Source organism: Phyllopteryx taeniolatus, chromosome 1 (genome assembly GCF_024500385.1).
Source record: "Phyllopteryx taeniolatus isolate TA_2022b chromosome 1, UOR_Ptae_1.2, whole genome shotgun sequence".
NCBI lineage: Eukaryota > Metazoa > Chordata > Actinopteri > Syngnathiformes > Syngnathidae > Phyllopteryx > Phyllopteryx taeniolatus.
Window position 1 is genome coordinate 50,569,943 of NC_084502.1, and position 19,283 is coordinate 50,589,225.

The 19,283-nt window shown below is 46.1% G+C and overlaps 1 protein-coding gene across 5 annotated transcripts in view; it reads left to right on the plus strand.

Moving 5' to 3' along the window:
* Positions 1-19,283, plus strand: part of plxnb3 (plexin B3) — a 170,511-nt gene that overhangs the window by 114,861 nt on the left and 36,367 nt on the right. For all 5 annotated transcript variants that reach the window (XR_009784597.1, XM_061747936.1, XM_061747945.1 and 2 more), the window contains exons 14-21: positions 9,598-9,767; positions 9,849-10,000; positions 10,141-10,246; positions 10,335-10,471; positions 15,632-15,808; positions 15,881-16,046; positions 16,118-16,249; positions 17,448-17,552. Coding sequence is in view for 4 of the 5 variants with exons in the window: in XM_061747936.1 (XP_061603920.1) it covers positions 9,598-9,767; positions 9,849-10,000; positions 10,141-10,246; positions 10,335-10,471; positions 15,632-15,808; positions 15,881-16,046; positions 16,118-16,249; positions 17,448-17,552 (1,145 nt within the window). In the remaining variant the exon portion in view is untranslated. The remainder of the gene's footprint in view (positions 1-9,597; positions 9,768-9,848; positions 10,001-10,140; positions 10,247-10,334; positions 10,472-15,631; positions 15,809-15,880; positions 16,047-16,117; positions 16,250-17,447; positions 17,553-19,283) is intronic.

The window sequence follows — 19,283 nt, forward strand, 5'->3', positions numbered from 1 at the left end:
GGAAAGAAGAGGAATGAAGATAAGCCGAAGTAAGACAATATATGTGCTTGAATGAGAGGGGTGGTGGGGGAAGAGTGATGCTACAGGGAGAAGAGATAGCAACGGTGGAGGACTTTAAATACTTGGGGTTGTCATATGTGTGTGTTCCGGGTTTTGTCTTCCCCCCTGTTTCACAGACACCTGCTCCTGTGAGCATCTTCACCACCTGTGCCTCGTTCACCATAATTACCTATTGTATTTAACCTCGTGTCTCATTCCCTCTCGTTGCCAGTTCGTCGTACCTTGTCGTCGCGTTCCAGCATTCCTTGTTTCCACGTCACATACTCACAGTAAGACTTGACCCTGTTCCGATTATCGACCTTGCCTCTTTGCCTCATGTTTTTGGATACTGTTGCCTTTCTTGGATTGCCTGCCTGTGTACCGACCTATGCTCGTCTATTAAACCTCTCTTTTTGGAAACTGTCCATTTGTTTTGGAGTCGTGCATTTTTGGGTCCTATCCTCTGTTCCGTTCATGACAGAACGAACTGGCCATAACATGGACCCAGCAAATTCAGACCCGGTGCGCAAAGCCCTTCAAGCGCAGGGTCAATGCCTCTCAAAGCAGGATGAGCAGCTTGCTGCCCTCCACCTTCATCGAGAGCGACTGTCAAGGCATCAGGACAATATGATGAGACAGGTGGCCTCGCAATTTGAACTTCTTATGAAATTTTTTCAAGAGAAGGAACCAGTTGGCACCACACCCAATACCGCCACGGTATTTCCATGTGAAGTAGTCACCATGCAGCCACCTGCCACCTCCGCTACTGTCTGCCCACAGCTCTCTCGACCGGAGAGGTTCTCTGGAAATTCTGGGAACATTAAGCCGTTCATCATGCAGTGCGAACTCCACTTTGAGCTGCAGGCAGCTGCCTTCCCCACCGAGCGGGCAAAAATCGCATTCGTCATTTCCCACCTGCCTGGTCGTGCAGAGGCGTGGGCTACTGCTGAATGGAGCCGCAATTCCGCCGCGTGTCAGTCATGGGCTTTTTTCGTAAAGACTATGGAGCACATTTTTCAATTTTCCACTCCTGATCGTGAGGCAGCTCGCACCCTTGTCACCTTACAACAAGGCAAGTGCAGGGTGTCAGATTACGCGATTGAGTTTCGCATTCTAGCAGCTGAGAGTCATTGGAATAATCGGGCGCTACTCGATGCCTTTTTTCAAGGACTATCCCCCGCCGTCAAGGATCATTTAGTCCCGCTAGACCTGCCAACCGACTTGGACACTCTCAGGCTTTTGGATCGCGAGCTAGATGAAGATCGGCGGACGGCTGCGTCAACGCGCACTTGGAGGACGAGCCTCGGTGACCAGCCAAACCAAGGCAGATCCCCTGGTTCCGGTCTCAACCCACTGGCTAGCGTCCCCACGGATGAACCCATGCAACTGGGCAGGTTCCGTGTCTCGCCTGAGGAACGTCAACGCCGGCTGAGGGAAGGGCGGTGCTTCTACTGCGGTCAGTTGGGTCATTCCGTGAGCAACTGTCACGTCAAAGTTGCCGGTGCCGGTAGCAAGGGCATGGGAGAGGTGAGTCTGAATTTCATTAAGGAAGACTCTACACGGGTTCTTCCTAAAGTGACACTATGCTCTCCTGATCAAGAAATTAATACACCTGTATTAATTGACTCTGGTTCTGACGCAAACTTACTCAACTCCATCCTTGTTAGACGTATGCACCTTAGAACCTTTGGAATAAAACGCCACCGCAACACCTATGCTGCAGACGGCAGTTTTATGGGCAAGATCACTCACCGCACCCAAACACTCACATTGACAATTCCTGATTCTCACTCGGAATGCATTAGTTTTCATGTTTTTGACGCCATGAATCATGACCTTATCTTAGGGAACCCATGGTTGAAATTACATAACCCCCACATTGACTGGTCCTCTGGGCAGGTTATGTCATGGGGCAGCTATTGCGCCCGGAACTGTTTCAAGCCGCCATGTGATGTTCAGGGTCATGTTTCTAAGGACAATCCACAGACCCCATCTGGGGAGCCTGATTTATCTCAAGTGCCCACCTGTTACCAGGATATTAAAGACGTTTTTTCCAAGTCCAAGGCCAAATCCCTTCCACCCCACAGACCTTATGACTGTGCTGTTGAATTGCTGCCTGGAACCACACCCCCACGAGGGAGGTTGTTCTCTCTTTCAGGGCCGGAACACAAGGCCATGAAGAAGTACGTGGAAAAATCACTGGCAGCCGGGTCATTCGCCCATCTTCATCCCCTGCGGGAGCAGGATTTCTCTTTGTGGACAAGAAAGACAAGACCCTGCGACCCTGTATCGATTACCGGGGTCTAAACGAGAACACGGTAAAAAACAGGTACCCTCTTCCTCTCATCTCCACCGCCTTTGAGTTCCTGGAAGGAGCCAAGATTTTCACCAAACTGGACTTAAGAAATGCATATCGTCTAGTCAGGATAAGGGAGGGGGATGAATGGAAAACAGCATTCAACACACCAACGGGACATTATGAATATTTGGTAATGCCTTTTGGGCTTACTAACGCTCCAGCTGTTTTCCAAAACCTTGTCAACGATGTCCTGCGTGACATGTTGAATGTTTATGTTTTTGTTTATTTAGATGACATCTTGATATTCTCCCCGGATGAGGAGACTCACATTATTCATGTCCGCTCTGTTTTGCAGCAGTTACTGCAGAATCAACTCTATGTCAAAGCTGAGAAATGTGAGTTCCACAAGGCGTCTGTTTCTTTTCTGGGTTTCGTCCTTGCTCAAGGTGAAGTCAAGATGGACCCTTGCAAAGTCGATGCAGTTATTAATTGGCCTACTCCCACGTCACGCAAAGATGTACAAAGGTTCTTAGGGTTCGCAAACTTCTACAGAAAATTCATCAGAAATTTCAGTTCTATAGCCTCTCCTCTGCATGATCTTACCTCGCCACACAAACCTTTTGTATGGAACCCGCTTTGTCAGGCAGCTTTTCAAAAACTTAAGTCGAGCTTTACCTCCGCTCCCATCCTTACTTCGCCAGATCTCAAACAGCAGTTTGTGGTAGATGTCGATGCGTCTGATGCCGGAATAGGAGCAGTGCTCTCCCAGAAATCTCTCAAGGATGATAAATTACATCCTTGTGCTTTTCTCTCCAAAAAACTGACCCCTGCTGAGAAAAATTATGACATTGGTGACCGTGAACTGTTGGCAGTCAAGGTGGCTTTGATGGAGTGGAGGCACTGGCTAGAGGGGGCACAGACTCCGTTTTTAGTATGGACAGATCACAAGAACCTTGAGTATATTAAAACTGCTAAAAGATTAAATGCGAGGCAGGCTAGATGGGCTCTGTTCTTCACTAGATTTAATTTTACGTTATCCTACCGACCTGGTTCTAAAAATGGTAAGCCAGATGCTTTGTCACGCATTTTCTCCGAAGAGAATTCTTTGTCCGACCCTAAGACTATTTTGCCTAAGTCATGTTTCATTTCCGCTTTTGTTTGGGACATTGAAACTGCGGTTAAAGGGGCTCTGAAGAACACTCTTAGCCCTGAAGATTGCCCTGAAAACAGGCTTTATGTGGTTCCGACCTTAAGGGGAAGAGTCATCCACTGGGCTCACACTAACCGGACTGTATGTCACCCAGGCATTGCCAAGACACAATCAGTGGTCGAACAGCGCTTTTGGTGGCCTAATGTTAGGAGGGATGTTATCGATTACGTCAATGATTGCCAGGTATGTGCTGCTAACAAGCCCTCTCATCAACGTCCTTCTGGGGAGTTGCGACCCCTACCAATACCACAACGTCCTTGGTCAGACATTTCCGTAGACTTTGTGACAGGATTACCGGCCTCTAAAGGCAATACCACCATTCTTACAGTTGTTGACAGGTTCTCTAAGATGGCACACTTCATTGCACTTCCAAAACTCCCCTCAGCTAAAGACACTGCCGAGATAATGATTAATCACGTTTTCAAGTTCCATGGTTTCACCAAGAATGTGGTGTCTGATAGGGGTCCCCAATTCATTTCGCAATTTTGGAAGGAGTTTTGCAATCTCATAGGTGCTACCGTCAGTCTGTCATCTGGGTTTCATCCTGAAACCAACGGCCAAACCGAGAGGCTGAACCAGGACCTGGAGACGGGGCTCCGATGTCTCGCTTCACAGGAGCCGCGATCCTGGTCTCAGAAACTGGTTTGGGTCGAATTCTTCCACAATTCCCTCACCTCTGCATCCACTGGTCTATCGCCTTTTCACGTTGTGCATGGTTACCAACCATCTCTGTTTCCTGCCATAGCCCCAGAATCCACAGTTCCAGCGGCATTAACCTTGGTGAGACGCTGCAGCAGGACCTGGGAGCGAGCCCGCCAGATGCTGCTGCGCTAGGGACGGTCCCACAAAGCCGCTGCTGACCGTCGGAGGACACCGGCCCCGGACTACAAAGTGGGTCAGCGAGTTTGGCTCTCGACCAAACATATTCCACTCCGGGTGGAGTCTAAGAAGCTCGCTCCCAGGTTCGTTGGGCCCTTCCCCATCACAAAGATCATCAACCCTGTCACCGTGAAGCTGAGGCTCCCGAGGTCGATGCGGGTGCACCCTGCTTTTCACGTCAGCCTACTCAAGCCAGCCCGGGAGTCCCCTCTGGTCCCGCCTTCCAGGCCCCATCCTCCCCCCCGGTTTGTGGATGGGGGCCTTGTCTTCTCTGTGAAGCGGCTGTTGTCGTCTCGTCGGAGGGGGTTTCAATATCTAGTGGACTGGGAGGGCTATGGGCCTGAGGAACGTTCATGGGTACCGTCTGCGTTTATCATGGATTATTCGCTCATTCGGGACTTCCACGTTGCGCATCCAGAGGCCCCAGGGCCGTCTGGGGCCGGCCGTTAAGGGGGGGGTACTGTCATGTGTGTGTGTGTTCCGGGTTTTGTCTTCCCCCCTGTTTCACACACACCTGCTCCTGTGAGCATCTTCACCACCTGTGCCTCGTTCACCCTAATTACCCCTTGTATTTAACCTCGTGTCTCATTCCCTCTCGTTGCCAGTTCGTTGTGCCTTGTCGTCGCGTTCCAGCATTCCTTGTTCCCACGTCACAGACTCACAGTAAGACTTGACCCTGTTCCGATTATCGACCTTGCCTCTTTGCCTCATGTTTTTGGATACTGTTGCCTTTCTTGGATTGCCTGCCTGTGTACCGACATATGCCCGTCTATTAAACCTCTCTTTTTGGAAACTTTCCATTTGTTTTGGAGTCGTGCATTTTTGGGTCCTATCCTCTGTTCCGTTCATGACACTGACGCTCTAACCAGTCATTTATATTTCAATTTAAATTGCTAAACTTGAATAATAGCATTTAAAAATTGAATCTGAATAATGTAATTTGAATTTAGTTAGAGCTCTCAATGCCATGTGGCACATTAGGGTGCAATTTTAGTTTCTTTAATCCGTAGTTTTTTACAGTAGCAGGCGATTGGCCTACTGCCCAACCACAGCACCTGGTATTCCTTGGCGGTTTCCCATCTGAGTACTAACCAGGACTGACCCTGCTTAGCTTTCAAGATCTGCTGAGATCTGACATCATGTGGGGATTGGGCCTGCTTGAAATTGATTTATTAGTTTGAAACTGAAGGCCATTAAACTTGAAACTTCTCTGCAATTAATGAAATTCAAATTGCAAATTCAGTTTCAACTTAGCTGTAACAGACATCCAGGTACTGTAGGAATAGCACTCGATCAACGATACACAGATCTCCTCTTCGGCCAATCAGTACCTTCGTTTTTGAGCATGTGACATTAGGGACTCTCCATAAAGTCACATCTTCTAACCAGTTTTGGTATTTTAACCTTTATACTACCTTTCCTTAACCTTTGTAGAATGAATCATATGGTCAAAAAGCGATACAAAGGTGCTTCCTTTCGAACATGAAAGGACAGTTTATTGTAGAAACATATCGCACTGCCGTGACTATGTCGTCTTTCCATTTTTTTTTCCCCCCAACATAACTTCATCCAGGCATTGAACTCCATGCTTTAGGCACTGACACCAAGGTATAGAAACAGCACATATCGATAAGACGGTACTGTTTAAAATTAATTCAGGGGGTTTTCATGAATGAACGGTAGTCCATGTCCACCCTGAACTGGTCACCAGCCAATCGCAGGGCACAACAACACAGGTTATCCTAACATTCACACTCACATTCACACCTACGGGGAATTTAGAGTCTTCAATCAACCTGGGGGGGGGGGGGGGGGGGGGGGGGAAGACTCTTTCTCGATGTGCCGGCTCAGCAACTCCGGACACCAGTTCTACTTCCCATTTTTATTCCTACTTCTACTTTGTGCTCCCCATTCAAATTTCCACTTCTATAGAAAATTATAACTATTTTCATTCCATTTCATGCAAGATTGACACCTGTTTTGCGCCTACTTCATTTCTTCATTTTCACTTCTATTACTTCTCTTGGCTTGACTCCTGAAGCCTGCGCCTCACCCTGAGGGGTGAGGGTCGCCCCCCCCCCCCCCCCCTTTTGGGCCCCACATTTCTCTACCCTCTCATGGCGCCCACACCCGTCCTTGCTCACGACGGGCGGTTAACATGGGCTCGCTTTGGCGGGCTATGACCGTTTTTGGGTGGCGGCTGGCTCCTGCGTTGGGTCCTGTTGGTGGGTGGGGCCACAATGCTCTCCGGGGTTGTTGGTGGGGGTGGTGGCGGCAGGGGGGCTCACTGGGTTGGGGGGGGGGGGGGGAGGTGCTCCGGTGCCCGTGCCCCTCCCTTTGGGACTGGCCGGGTCGCTTCGGTCGGGCTGGGGACCTCCCTGGGTTCTGGGGGGGGGCAGTGGCGTCCCCCTGGTTGGGTCCCCTGCTGGACGGGCTCGCTGACTCGCCCCCCCCCCCCCCCCCCCCCCCCCACTAACAACAACACAGGTTATCCTAACATATCAACTCACAGGTTCTTACAAGTGTTTAGAGACTAAACAAGAATCCCACTGCACACTTGCTAATTTTTCCACATCCTGTCCGGCCATTTTCTGTCCTCTCTTATCTTGTTCTCTTGGTTAGTTATTCCATGTCCTCACCGGTTGTGTCCCCCCACCCTCAATCTACAAATGACTGTTGTAATATTACTTGTGTTCAGATATCTAGACTGTCTCACTATTGTCCTGCTGTGGTTCTCACCCTTAGTCCCCTTGTCCACTCTATCCCTCTGTCTGTCCGGCTGTATTTCAATAAACATCAGAATAATAAAAAAAAAATTCAAAACAAGCAGATGGAGTATTTCAAACTCCCCTGTTGTAAAGCAAAACTGTTTCAGCATAAAGGCATACATATCCACCATTCTGCAAGGCCATGCAACCGAACAGGACAGGTTTAAAAATAATAATAAAAGAAGCCGCAGGAAGCACATCCTCTGCTGGGCCTTTTTGAGGATGGAGTTGATGTTGGTCTCCCACTTCTGGTCCTGAGAGACTAATTACCAGGAACTTGAAGGTCTTGATGGTTGACACAGGGCAGTTGGACAGTGTGAGGGACAGCTGTGGCGAAGGATGTTTCCTGAAGTCCACCATCATCTCAACAGTCTTGTGCGTGTTCAGCTCCAGGTTGTGTTGGCCCCACCATAGCTCCAGCCGCTCTACTTCCTGTCGATACGCAGACTTGTCGCCATCTTTGATGAGGCAGGTGACTGTGGTGTCGTCTGCAAACTTCAGGAGTTTGACAGCCGGGTGCATTGAGGTGCAGTCGTTCGTGTAGAGAGAGAACAGCAATGGAGAGAGGACACAACCTTGAGGCGCCCCGGAGCTGGTAGTGCCTGTAGATGAGGTGCAGATTTGAAAAGGACACTGTCACACCCGGTGGCGCGGTGTACGACTGGTTAGAGCGTCAGCCTCACAGTTCTGAGGACCGGAGTTCAATACCCGGCCCCGCCTGTGTGGAGTTTGCATGTTCTCCCCGTGCCTGCGTTGGTTTTCTCCGGGCACTCCGGTTTCCTCCCACATCCCCAAAACATGCATGAATTGGAGACTCTAAATTGCCCGTAGGTGTGAATGTGAGTGTGACTGGTTGTTTGTTTGTATGTGCCGTGCGATTGGCTGGCAACCAGTTCAGGGTGTACCCCGCCTCCTGCCCGATGATAGCTGGAATAGGCTCCAGCATGCCCGCGACCCTAGTGAGGAGAAGCGGCTCCGAAAATGGATGGATGGATGGACTGTCACAACCCATGCCCACCCAGCCACACCACCGACCACCATCACACCTCTGACTCCTCCTCCAGCGTTGACCATCCACGAACAGGATGATGTCTTAATGTGGGAAAAATATGGGTATTTCATTGTGGAAAAGTGTAGTATTTGGGTAATGTGGGAATGTGGAAGATATTTTGTTGTTTGAATTGGATTAATCTGACAAGAAATGTGGAAGAAGGAGGAAATGATGTAGAATTGGTCTTAATGTGGGGAAATGTGGGTATTTTAAAGTGGGAAAATGTCAAATGTGGGTGAAAACTGGAAATTGTGCCATGTGCAGAATGTTGGAAAATATTTTGTCGTTGGAATGGATTGAATCAGTCAAAAAATGTTGACGGAGGAAGGAATAATGTAGAATCTGTCTCAAATGCGGGGAAAATGTGGGTATTTGAATCTGGAAAATTGTGGAATTTGGGTAATGGGGGTAATGTGGAAAATATTTTTTGCTGGAATAGTTTGAATCGGTAAAGAAATGTCAAACAAGGAGGGAAAATGTAGAATTTGTCTTAATGTGGGTATTTTAAAGTGGGAAAATGTGAAAGGTGGGGAAAACTGGCATTTGTGTAACGTGAGAATTTGGGGAATATGGAAGATATTTTGTAATTGGAATGGTTTGAAGTGGTCAAGAAATATTGAAAGACGAAGGAATAATGTAAAATGTGTCTTAATGTGGTAAAAATGTGGGTATTTTAAAGTGGGAAAATGTGAAATGTGGGGGGGAAACTGTGGAATTTGGATAGTGTGGGAATGTGGGGAATGTGGAAAATATTTTGTTGTTGGAAAAATTTGAATTGGTCAACAAATGAAATGAATAAGGCAGAAAATGGCAGAATATGTAAAAAGGTGGGTATTTTAACGTGTGAACGTGTGAAAAATGTGGAACGTGGGAATGGGGAGAATGGGAATGTGTTTTGAAGAAGTTCTGAATGAGCTGAATGTTTTAAATATGGAATGGCAATTATGTGGAACCATTTTGTTGAATGTCTCAATGAGAATGAATGGGACATTTTTGGATGTAAAATGTGGAAATGTAGGTAATATTTTAATGAGAAAAATACAAGACCACTTCGCGTGAATATTTGGAATATGTTGAAGTTGGAATGGCGTGAATCTGATGAAAAATGTGGAAGTAGTTTACGGACAAAAAAACGGCGCAATAATTATAATCATCATCATAATCATACAGAAATTTCCAGCATTCACACAATTCAAACATAAATAATTCAAATTCGGTTCCTGCTGGCATATAGTTCAGCCCATACCCAAGTCTGTACAGGTGATCAACTGAGCCACCCCCACCTCCCTCCACCCCCTCCCCAATTCACAAGATAACATGCTGATGTTGATGTGTTTCATGTGCTCTCCAGTCCACTTGTACAACTGCTCAGCGGGCCGATCGGATTGCTCGCAGTGCCGTGCTGTGCCGAAGGAGTACGGCTGCGTGTGGTGCACAGAAAGCCCTGCCCCCAGCTGCGTTTATAACCAGTCCTGCTCTGGCATTCCCGCAGACAGCTGCCCACCTCCTCAGATCACACAAGTGATTCATCCACCTGTATCGTATGTCTTCATGCTTGTTGCCATGAAAGCAGTAAAACGGACAAAAATTGTTTGATTGCAGGTGCGCCCCCTGTCTGGCCCTCTGGAGGGCGGAGTCTTGGTGACCATCAGCGGCTCCAACCTGGGTATGAGCTTCCAGGATGTGGTGAGTGGAGTCACAGTGGCAGGTGTGCAGTGTCCTCCCCAACCAGAAGAATACAAAATATCCACCAGGTACATATACACATGCACATAAAAGCACAAACTAGCCAGTCATGTGTGTCAGTCCGGTGTGTGTGTGTGCACGTATGTATGTGTGTGTGTGTGTGTGTGTGTGTGTGTGCATGCGCGCGTGCGTGCGTGTATATATGCAGGGTTGTGTGTAAACTGCAGGCCAGTGAGAAGAAGAGGACTGGGCCTGTCATTGTTACCGTGGGAACAAGCCCACCAGGCAGGTCCAAGAGCAACTTCAGCTATCAGGTGAGAAGTTGGCCTTCCAGAAGGTTCCTAAGAAAAGAAACACAGTGGGGACACGGAGTGGGCACTATTTCCTCCTTGTCATCTGCAGGACCCACAGATACTGGATGTGCTTCCCGACAAAGGCCCACTTTCTGGAGGGAGCAGGTTGACAGTAAAAGGACGACAGCTCCTGACGGGCCAGATATCCCAGATTAGCGTCTTCCTGGGAACAAAGCCCTGCTACATGTGTGTGCTCCTCTTCCTAATCCTAGTCATACTTTGTGTATTCCTATTTCTACTCCCACTGGTAGTCCTGCTTCCTGTTCATAATTCTGCTCCTAATTCTACTCCTACTTTTAATTTTAATTCATGTTCCTAATTCTTTTCCTACTTCTACTCCCAGTTTTTGTACTACTTCCTGTTTGTGATTGAAATTTCTACTTCTACTGTATAAAAAATAACTATTTGTATCCTTAATTCTATTACAACTTTATCAGTGTACTTCACTTCCGATTTTTATTCTCAGTTATATTTCTAGTTGATTTATCCATTCTGTTCTATTTATATTCCTACTTCCTATTCCTAATTCTATTTTGACCACTCTTTCTACTTTTACTCCCACCCATAGTTCTACTTCCCAATTTCATTCCTACTTCTACTTTGTGTTCCCCATTCAAATTTCCACTTCTATAGAACATTATAACTATTTTCATTCCTTTTCACGCAGGTTTGACACCTCTTTTGTCCCAACTTCATTCCTATATTCATTCTCACTTATATTACTTCGAAGTGAAATTCCCCATTTGTTTCTGTTTGTGTTACTATTTCTAATTTTAATTCCTACAGTAATTCAATACAAATAATCAGAATCCTCTTTATTTGCCAAGTATGTCAAAAACACGAGGAATTTGTCTCCGGTAGTTGGAGCCGCTCTAGTACGACAACAGACAGCAATTTTGACAATAAATACTTTTGAGACATAAAAACACACTACGTAGAGTCACTTAGCCTCTAGCAATTTAACGGTAAGAAGGAAGAAGCTATTTGAATGTCTGCTGGTTTTAGTTTACATTAATCGATAGTGCCTACCTGAGGGAAGGCGCAGGAAGAGGTGGTGACCAGGTCGAGGGTCCAAGAGGATTTTGCATGCGCTTGTCTTAGTTCTGGCAGCGTGCAAGTCCTCGAGGGTGGGTAGGGGGGTACCAACGATTTTTCCGGCAGTCTTGATTGTCCGTTGCAGCTGGAGTTTGTTCTTTTTTGTGGAAGCACCAAACCAGACTGTGATGGATGAACACAGGACTAATTCGATGATTGCTGTGTAGAACTGCCTCAACAGATCTTGTGGCAGGCCGTGCTTCCTCGGAGTCCACGATCACCTCTAGAGTCTTGAACGTGTTCAGCTCCAGGTTGTGTGGGCTGCACCAAAGCTCCAGCTGCTCCCCTTCCTGTCGGTACACAGACTCGTCACCGTCTTTGATGAGGCCGATGACTGTTGTGTCGTTTGCAAACGTCAGAAGTTTGACAGCTGGGTGCGTTGAGTTGCAGTCATTCGTGTAGAGAGAGAAGAGCAGCGGAGAGAGGACACATCCTTGGGGCGCCCCGGTGCTGGTGATGCGTGTGGATAATGTGGTGTCCCCGAGCCTCACCTGCTGTGTCCTGCCCGTCAGGAAACTGTAAATCTACTGGCAGATGACAGGTGAAGCGTGAAGGAGAGGAGTTCGGGGATGATGGTGTTGAACGCAGAGCTGAAGTCCATGAACAGGATCCTCGCTTAGGTCCCCGCGCCGATGAGGCGTTCTAGGATGATGTACAGTCCCATGTTGACTTCGCCATCCACAGACCTGTTTGCTCGCAAGGCAAACTACAGGGGGTCCAGCAGGGGTCATGTGACGCTCTTGAGGTGGTCCAGCACGATGCGTTCAAAGTATTTCATGACCACAGATGTCAGGGCGTCAGGCCTGTAGTCATTCAGACCCGAGATTGCAGGTGAAGACTGGAGCGAGCTGGTCTGTGCAGACTTTGAAGCAGGATGGGGACACAAGGTCTGGGCCTGCTGCTTTGTTGATCTTTTGTAGTTTGATGATGCGTTTCACATCCTGTTCATGAATGGCCAACGCAGAAGTCAGAGGTGCGATGGTGGTCGGTGGTACGACTGGGTGGGTGTGAGGTGTGAAAGTGTCCTTTTCAAATCTGCAATAGAAGGTGTTCAATTCGTCAGCTCGTCCCCTTTTGTTCTCCGCTTTGGAGGATGGTCGCTTTTAGTTGGTTAGCGATTCTAATCCTCGCCAGACTGACAGTTGTTGGCAGTAAACTGTTTTTCTCATCTTTTCTGCATAATTTGTCTTTGAGATGTTAATTTCTTTTGTCAACTGATTACTAGCGTGATTGTACAGGGCTCTGTACCCATCACAATAGGCATCCTCTTTAGCCTGGCGAAGTTGCTTAAGTTTGGCAGTGAACCACGGCTTGTTGTTGTTGAACATGCATACGAAATGTCTTTGTTGGTACACACACATCTTCAAAGAAATTGATATGACACTCTGCGTTGAAGTTTCAAAGACACTCCAGTCTGTGCAGTCTAAACAGCCTTGAAGTTCTGTCTTTGCTTCACTGTTTTCACCACAAGCTTCACACATTTAAGTATGTTCCTGTATGTTGGTATTAACTGAATTAAGCAGTGATCAGACAAGCCCAGAGCTGCCGGGGTCATCTAGCGTGGTATAGCAGTGGTCTAGAATGGAATGTTGTTTTCCGTAGTAGGACAGTCTGTGTGCTGCTTGTATTTAGGGAGTTTGTGGTTGAGTTTAGCTTTGTTAAAGTCTCCAAGAATAATGAGGGGTGAATCTGGGTGCTTTTTTTCATGTTCTTTTACTTGTTCAGTGAGCGTTAGCAGTGGTGCATTCGTGCCAGCCTGGGGAGGAATGTAGACACCCACAAGGAAGAAAGAGGCGATATTGCATGGCGAGTAGAATGGCTTACAGTTCAAAATCAGCGACTCTAAGTCTGGGCTAAAGTGTGTGTTGAACTCTGAGACGTCAATACACCATTTTTCGTTGATATCGAAGCATAGTCCGCCGCATTTTGTTTTCTCCGATAACTCCGTGACACGGTCCACTCAGTGTATTTGGAAGCCCGGAAGCATTATGGCGCCATCGGGGACGCTTTCACATAGCCATGTCGCCGTGAAGCACATGGCGCCAGACCGTCCGAAGTCGTTACTGGTCTTTGTGAGAAGATGAAGCTCGTCTAATTTATTGTGTCGAGAGCGTTGATTTGCGAGGTAAATCGATGGGAGCAGCATTCGGAATCCTCTCCTCCAGAGCTTGACCTGCACACCGGCTCGCTCACGCCGTGGCGTCGCCTTCATGCGCCGTAAATCACAGTCACTCCAGCGGTGAGTAACTCCAATAAAAAATTTGGAAAAGTTGGTGAAAGAAAGTCCGGAGTAGACTCCCTAATGTTTATTTAGCAAGTCTTCCCTTGTGTTAGTAAGTTGCTTAATGTCTCCAAAGATGAACAAAAAACACAAAAACAGAACTAGATAGGCGACCACACGGTTAGACGCCATGTAGCATTTTCTTCCCCAACTCTATTCCTACTTTCCTTCCCAGTTGAACTCTCTTTTACACTCCGTTCCAAATTATTATGCGAACAATATTTTGTCTGATTTTGTGAACTGCCTCCCACCCTCATAGATGTTTTTTTACTACCTGGTTCTCAACAGGGTTGAGATCAAGGGTGGATTGGGCCCACACCATAGATTTCTATCCTTTTACAGTATGTCCAAAGCAGCCAGTAAAGCAGAGGGATTCGTTGCAGCATGAGATTGTTCACTGATGAGCGCCATATAATCCTGGATGGTCAAGATGGATGGAGTAGTGGGAAGTTGGTAAATGACCACCATGTCCTAACAAGGCTGCACATCAGCAAGGATTCATGTTTTGGGCGTACCCTTTAGGGTCCCTGGAGGTGTGAAAATGGCCACTGAAAAGTATGCAGAGTTTCTGCATACCACTTTCCTCCATCATACTAAACGAAGAACTGTGCTGTAGTGGTGTCACGGTACCAAAATTCTGACTTCGATACTGTACTTGCATAAAATACCTCAATACCGGTACTGAAATGATACCACAGCAAAAATCTAAAACATCAGTAAAGACAGTGGAATGAAAACTGAGAACAACTTCAAATACTTTTATATTTATTTTTATTAATTCAAAAAATGATACGTTTGAAAAATTATGCAATAATAGAATTAGCTCATTGTTAACGTCATTTAAAAAAATAATTAGATCAATGCCAGCATTAGCATATACAGGTATATGACGAATATGTGTGTCTGTATGTATATAAAATTGTAGATCTATATACACTATATGTATGATTTATAAAAAATTTAGACCACCCTTGTTTCTTCAATTTCTTGTTCAGTATAATACTTGGTGCCACTAAAGGCATTCTACCGGAAGAATACAAAAGCTTAATTGTATTATTAAATATAATTTTGGTTATTATCAAGAAAACCATGGAAAATAGCAAGAGCTAGATATCAGCTCTTATATTAAAATCTAATGAGCTTTTTTCATTGTCATCATTATATTTTTCCAAACAATGGTACCTTGAGGTGCACCTGGCATTAAAAATGAACAAAGGAAAAAACAAGGGGTTTAATATTTTTTTCCATGACTATATTATTTCTATTTCTATAACTATGCGTACTTTACTCATACTTAATACTATGTACTTCAAGCTGTCAAGCTTTTTATTCAAGAGTTTAGTTTGCAGTGTTTTTGTATTTGACTGCTTTTGATTTCTCCCATTGTAAACAATACATTGTGTATCCACTCAGTGCAGTGCTGTTTTTCGTTGCGTACGGAGCCACGGCACTCAAAATTAGGACCTTTTTGCTCCACTTGGATAAGTGGTTTTCCTTTTGCAGTCGGTGGATTTTTATGCTTCTCGAACTCCCCTATTTCCGAAGGGGTCTCCAACGAGGAGGGTAGCCTGTATCTAAGTTGTAGCGCTCCAAGCTGGGCTTCTATGCGGGAGAAACCTGTCTCATTCTAAAGAGAAACTTTCTCATTAGAATGAGAAACTTTTTTTTTCATGTCTCTTTAGGGCGCTCCATAGTTATAATTGAGATTTTTGTTCAAAAACATTGCAATTATGCTCTAATAGTTGATAACTTGAAAATGTTGCTGTCATTTGCGTTGGCTATTTAGGAAAATCTGAGAAAAATATCATTTGAAAAGTAATGTGGAACACAGTGTATGTATTCCTGCTTCTATTTGTACTTCTTTTCATCACAATTCCGTTCGACTTCTTTTTTCCTGCCATTACCACTGCTGTGATTGCTGCACTGCCCCACACCCCATGGTGGTCTCATCTGCTCTTGCATGTCCCCAGAATGGAGCCGGTCAGCGACACCCTGCTTGTGTGTCAGACTCTCTCCACCAATCAGACGGGCAGAGTTCCAATCCGGGTGTTGTTCAGCAAAGCGGAGCGTACTGTTCCAAACGTGACGTTCTGTTACGTGGACGACCCGGTCATCACTGAAGCCATGCCCACAGAGAGCTTCTACGCGTGAGATAGAACAGACCTCAGACCAGTGGTCCATGGACCTGTGGCCTGACGCTAGTCACTTTGTTTCCTCAGAGGGGGGCGTGTCATTGTGGTGAATGGCAGAAACCTAGATGTGGTGCAACACCCAATCATGTCCGTGTGGGTGGAGCCTGTAGACGTCCAGAGGGTGAAACGCAGAAGACGATTGGCTCTGCTCAGCGCCAAGCAGCAGTTGGTCTTCAACGGCACCATGGCAACGGTGAGGGAGATAGCGGCCAATCAGGCAAGAGCTTACACACCTGCCTCACTTTCTGTCTGTCTGTCTCTCAGGTGTCTGAGCACTGCACTGTCCTGTCTTCCTCTCAAATGACCTGCTCAACCCCTTCAGTCCCCCCAGAGGTCAAAGTGAAGGGCGTCTGCTTTCAGATGGACAATGTCCGTGTCCATTTCAAAAGTATCAAGGTATCCCCGTCTACAGATGTGGCAAAAGTAGTCACTGTACACAAGTAGTACATGCAGATACTAAAAAAAAAAAGAAAAAAATTAATCTGGTAAAAGTACAATTACTGATTCAACTCCTTTGTTTCAGTAAAATTAAAAATGTATAGACTCAAATGTACTTAAGAACAAATCCAAAAAGCAAAAATGATCTTTTTGTCAAAAATATAAAATATATAAATATAAAAGCTTGGCTAATGTTGTGTAACTGACTACCAAAAAATACTCAATTAGATAATGATAATAACTGAAAAAATACACCTTACCTATTATGTTTTTTTCACAAATGACAATTTTTAATGCTAGAAGCTATGTTGATACAAACACAGCGCATTCACAAATCATTCTTGGAGTAGAAACACAATTAAACATCCATCCATCCATTTTCTGAGCCGCTTCTCCTCACTAGGGTCGCGGGCGTGCTGGAGCCTATCCCAGCTGTCATCGGGCAGGAGGCGGGGTACACCCTGAACTGGTTGCCAGCCAATCGCAGGGCACATAGGAACAAACAACCATTCGCACTCACAGTCATGCCTACGGGCAATTTAGAGTCTCCAATTCATGCATGTTTTTGGGGTGTGGGAAGAAACCGGAGTGCCCGGAGAAAACCCACGCAGGCACGGGGAGAATATGCAAACTCCACACAGGCGGGGCCAGGGATTGAACCCGGGTCCTCAGAACTGTGAGGCTGACGCGCTAACCAGTCGGCCACCGTGCCGTCACAATTAAACAATTTTCTTAAATAAGGTCATGGCTGGAGAATATCTTGCTTCTCGAATATGTTGCGTTGCTATTGCTCCCTGGTTCACGTTCCTCCATGCTGATGCCATTTGTTTTTTTTCCGCCTTATGAGTGCCCAAGATCTCAATCAGTCAAAATCTCAGCCTTGGTTAACTTTATCTCTCTTTTTTATGTTGTGTCGTCAACCGCAGATGTTGTTAACGTCTGTGGATTTTGATCATGTAAGTAGTACAAAGTTCAGATACTGTATCTGTATGGTTTTAGTTATAGGTTAATACAAGTAAAAAACCAGCAGAAAGTTCAAATACCTGAAAAATCTACTTAAGTACAGTAACGACTTCCGGCCACTGCCCCTCTGCCATGTTGCCAACCTGTCTGAAGGTCTAATCTGTCTCACACCTGTCACCTGTCTGTCTTTCAGGGCAAGAGTTTCAGATATCATCCCAACCCGCGCCTCTTTCCGCTAAACCGGGAGGCTCCTGATGCTCCGTACCGCTTCAAGGCCGGCGGTGTGATTGCTGTGGAGGTGACAAAATGTCTGTTTCTATGGAAACTATGGATGGGTACGGTTCACATTTGAAGCGGTAACGTTAACAATTCCCAGGTACTGGGAATTGATACCGGTACGTAACGGTGTCAGTTTCGGTACTTTTGTATGTGTTTCTTTTGTAAGAAATAATTTGTTCAGTAATGAAATCTCAAAATCTGTCAATTTAACATTTACTTTTCAATATATAAATCTTGACAAATATAACTAAAACAACATGTGGGGCTGGGTTAAAATATTGATTCATCAATGCATTGCAATACTTCCCACCGCAATTCAATGTCGATTCAGCAAATCCTCTGAATCAATTCAACTCCTGGCGTTGTATGGATGGAAGACACACTCGACCAAAAAACAACAAAATAGCGACTAAAGCAAGCAGCTGCGGCAGCAGCAGCGTGAAGTAAGTGACTTCTGCTGTTAAATCTGACATTTGGGCTGATTTTGGATTCCCCTGTAAATCCGGTACACAATTGACAAAAGGCGCTCGAATCGTGTTACGGAATACCAACACAAAAACACATCAGAAGTCGCCATCCCAAAGCTGCACAGAGAGTTAAGACGGCGGTTTTGGAGTCGTCTTAAGTCTGCAGAAAGGGCGACAGACCCCTACGTACGTAACTATCACTTCTCATTTCATTTCTAACGAGTAGGGATTAGTGTCAAATGTTCTGCAAACTAGTGCCCTCCAACGGAAGCCACACAGTGACCAATATAGCGAACTTGTTGACAGAGGCAATAAATGAATTGCGTTTGACGAAAAAAGTACCGGCAGTTTTCAAGATGCCACAGAAATGCTCTTTAATTAGGTAAGAAATAAAAATAAATAAAAATAATAATAATAATAAGGCGGCAAGACGAATGACTGGGTAACACATCTGCCTCACAGTTCTGAGGACCCGGGTTCAAATCCAGCCTCGCCTGTGTGGCGTTTGCATTTTCTCCCTGTGTCTGCGTGGGTTTTCTCCAGGTACTCTGGTTTCCTCCCACATCTCAAAAACATTCATTAATTGGAGACTCTAAATTGCCCATAGGTGTGAATGTGACTGTGAATGATTGTTTGTTTATATGTGCCTTGCAATTGGCTAGTGACCAGTTCAGGGTGTACCCTGCCTCTTGCACAGAATTACCGTAATTTCTCGTAAAAAATGCACATCCCCCCCAAAAAATTGTCAAAAGTCAATAGTGCGCATTATACATAGGTAAAGGGGAAAATGAAAAGACACCCCCCCCCCCCACACACACACACACACACACACATTCCCACCATCACCCACTACCTGCACCCGAGTGTGGGAGGTGGACCCCCCCCAAAACCAGGCAGGGCCAAAAACTCCACAGCAGGCCCCACAGCCCACCTGGCTCCCACACGAGAAGAGGAAGAGGCGACCGCATCGGGACACAAGGAACGGAGAGACGAGGAGGAAGCAGGCACGAGGAGCGACAGGGGGCCACCACCGACCCCACCAGTAGCAAGAGCAGGGAACTCAGCCGGGTGCCATCTGGCACCGCCCCACCCTAGTGCATATTATACATGGGTGCGCATTATACACGCGAAAATACAGAGGTTGCGATAGGCGCCAGGACGAATGCGACCCTAGTGAGGATAAGTGGTACGGAAAATGTATGGATGGACTTTAATTATAAAGCTCTTTTCAAAAAGAAGTTACAACGTGCTTAACAATAAAACATAAATAACAAGGGCAATAA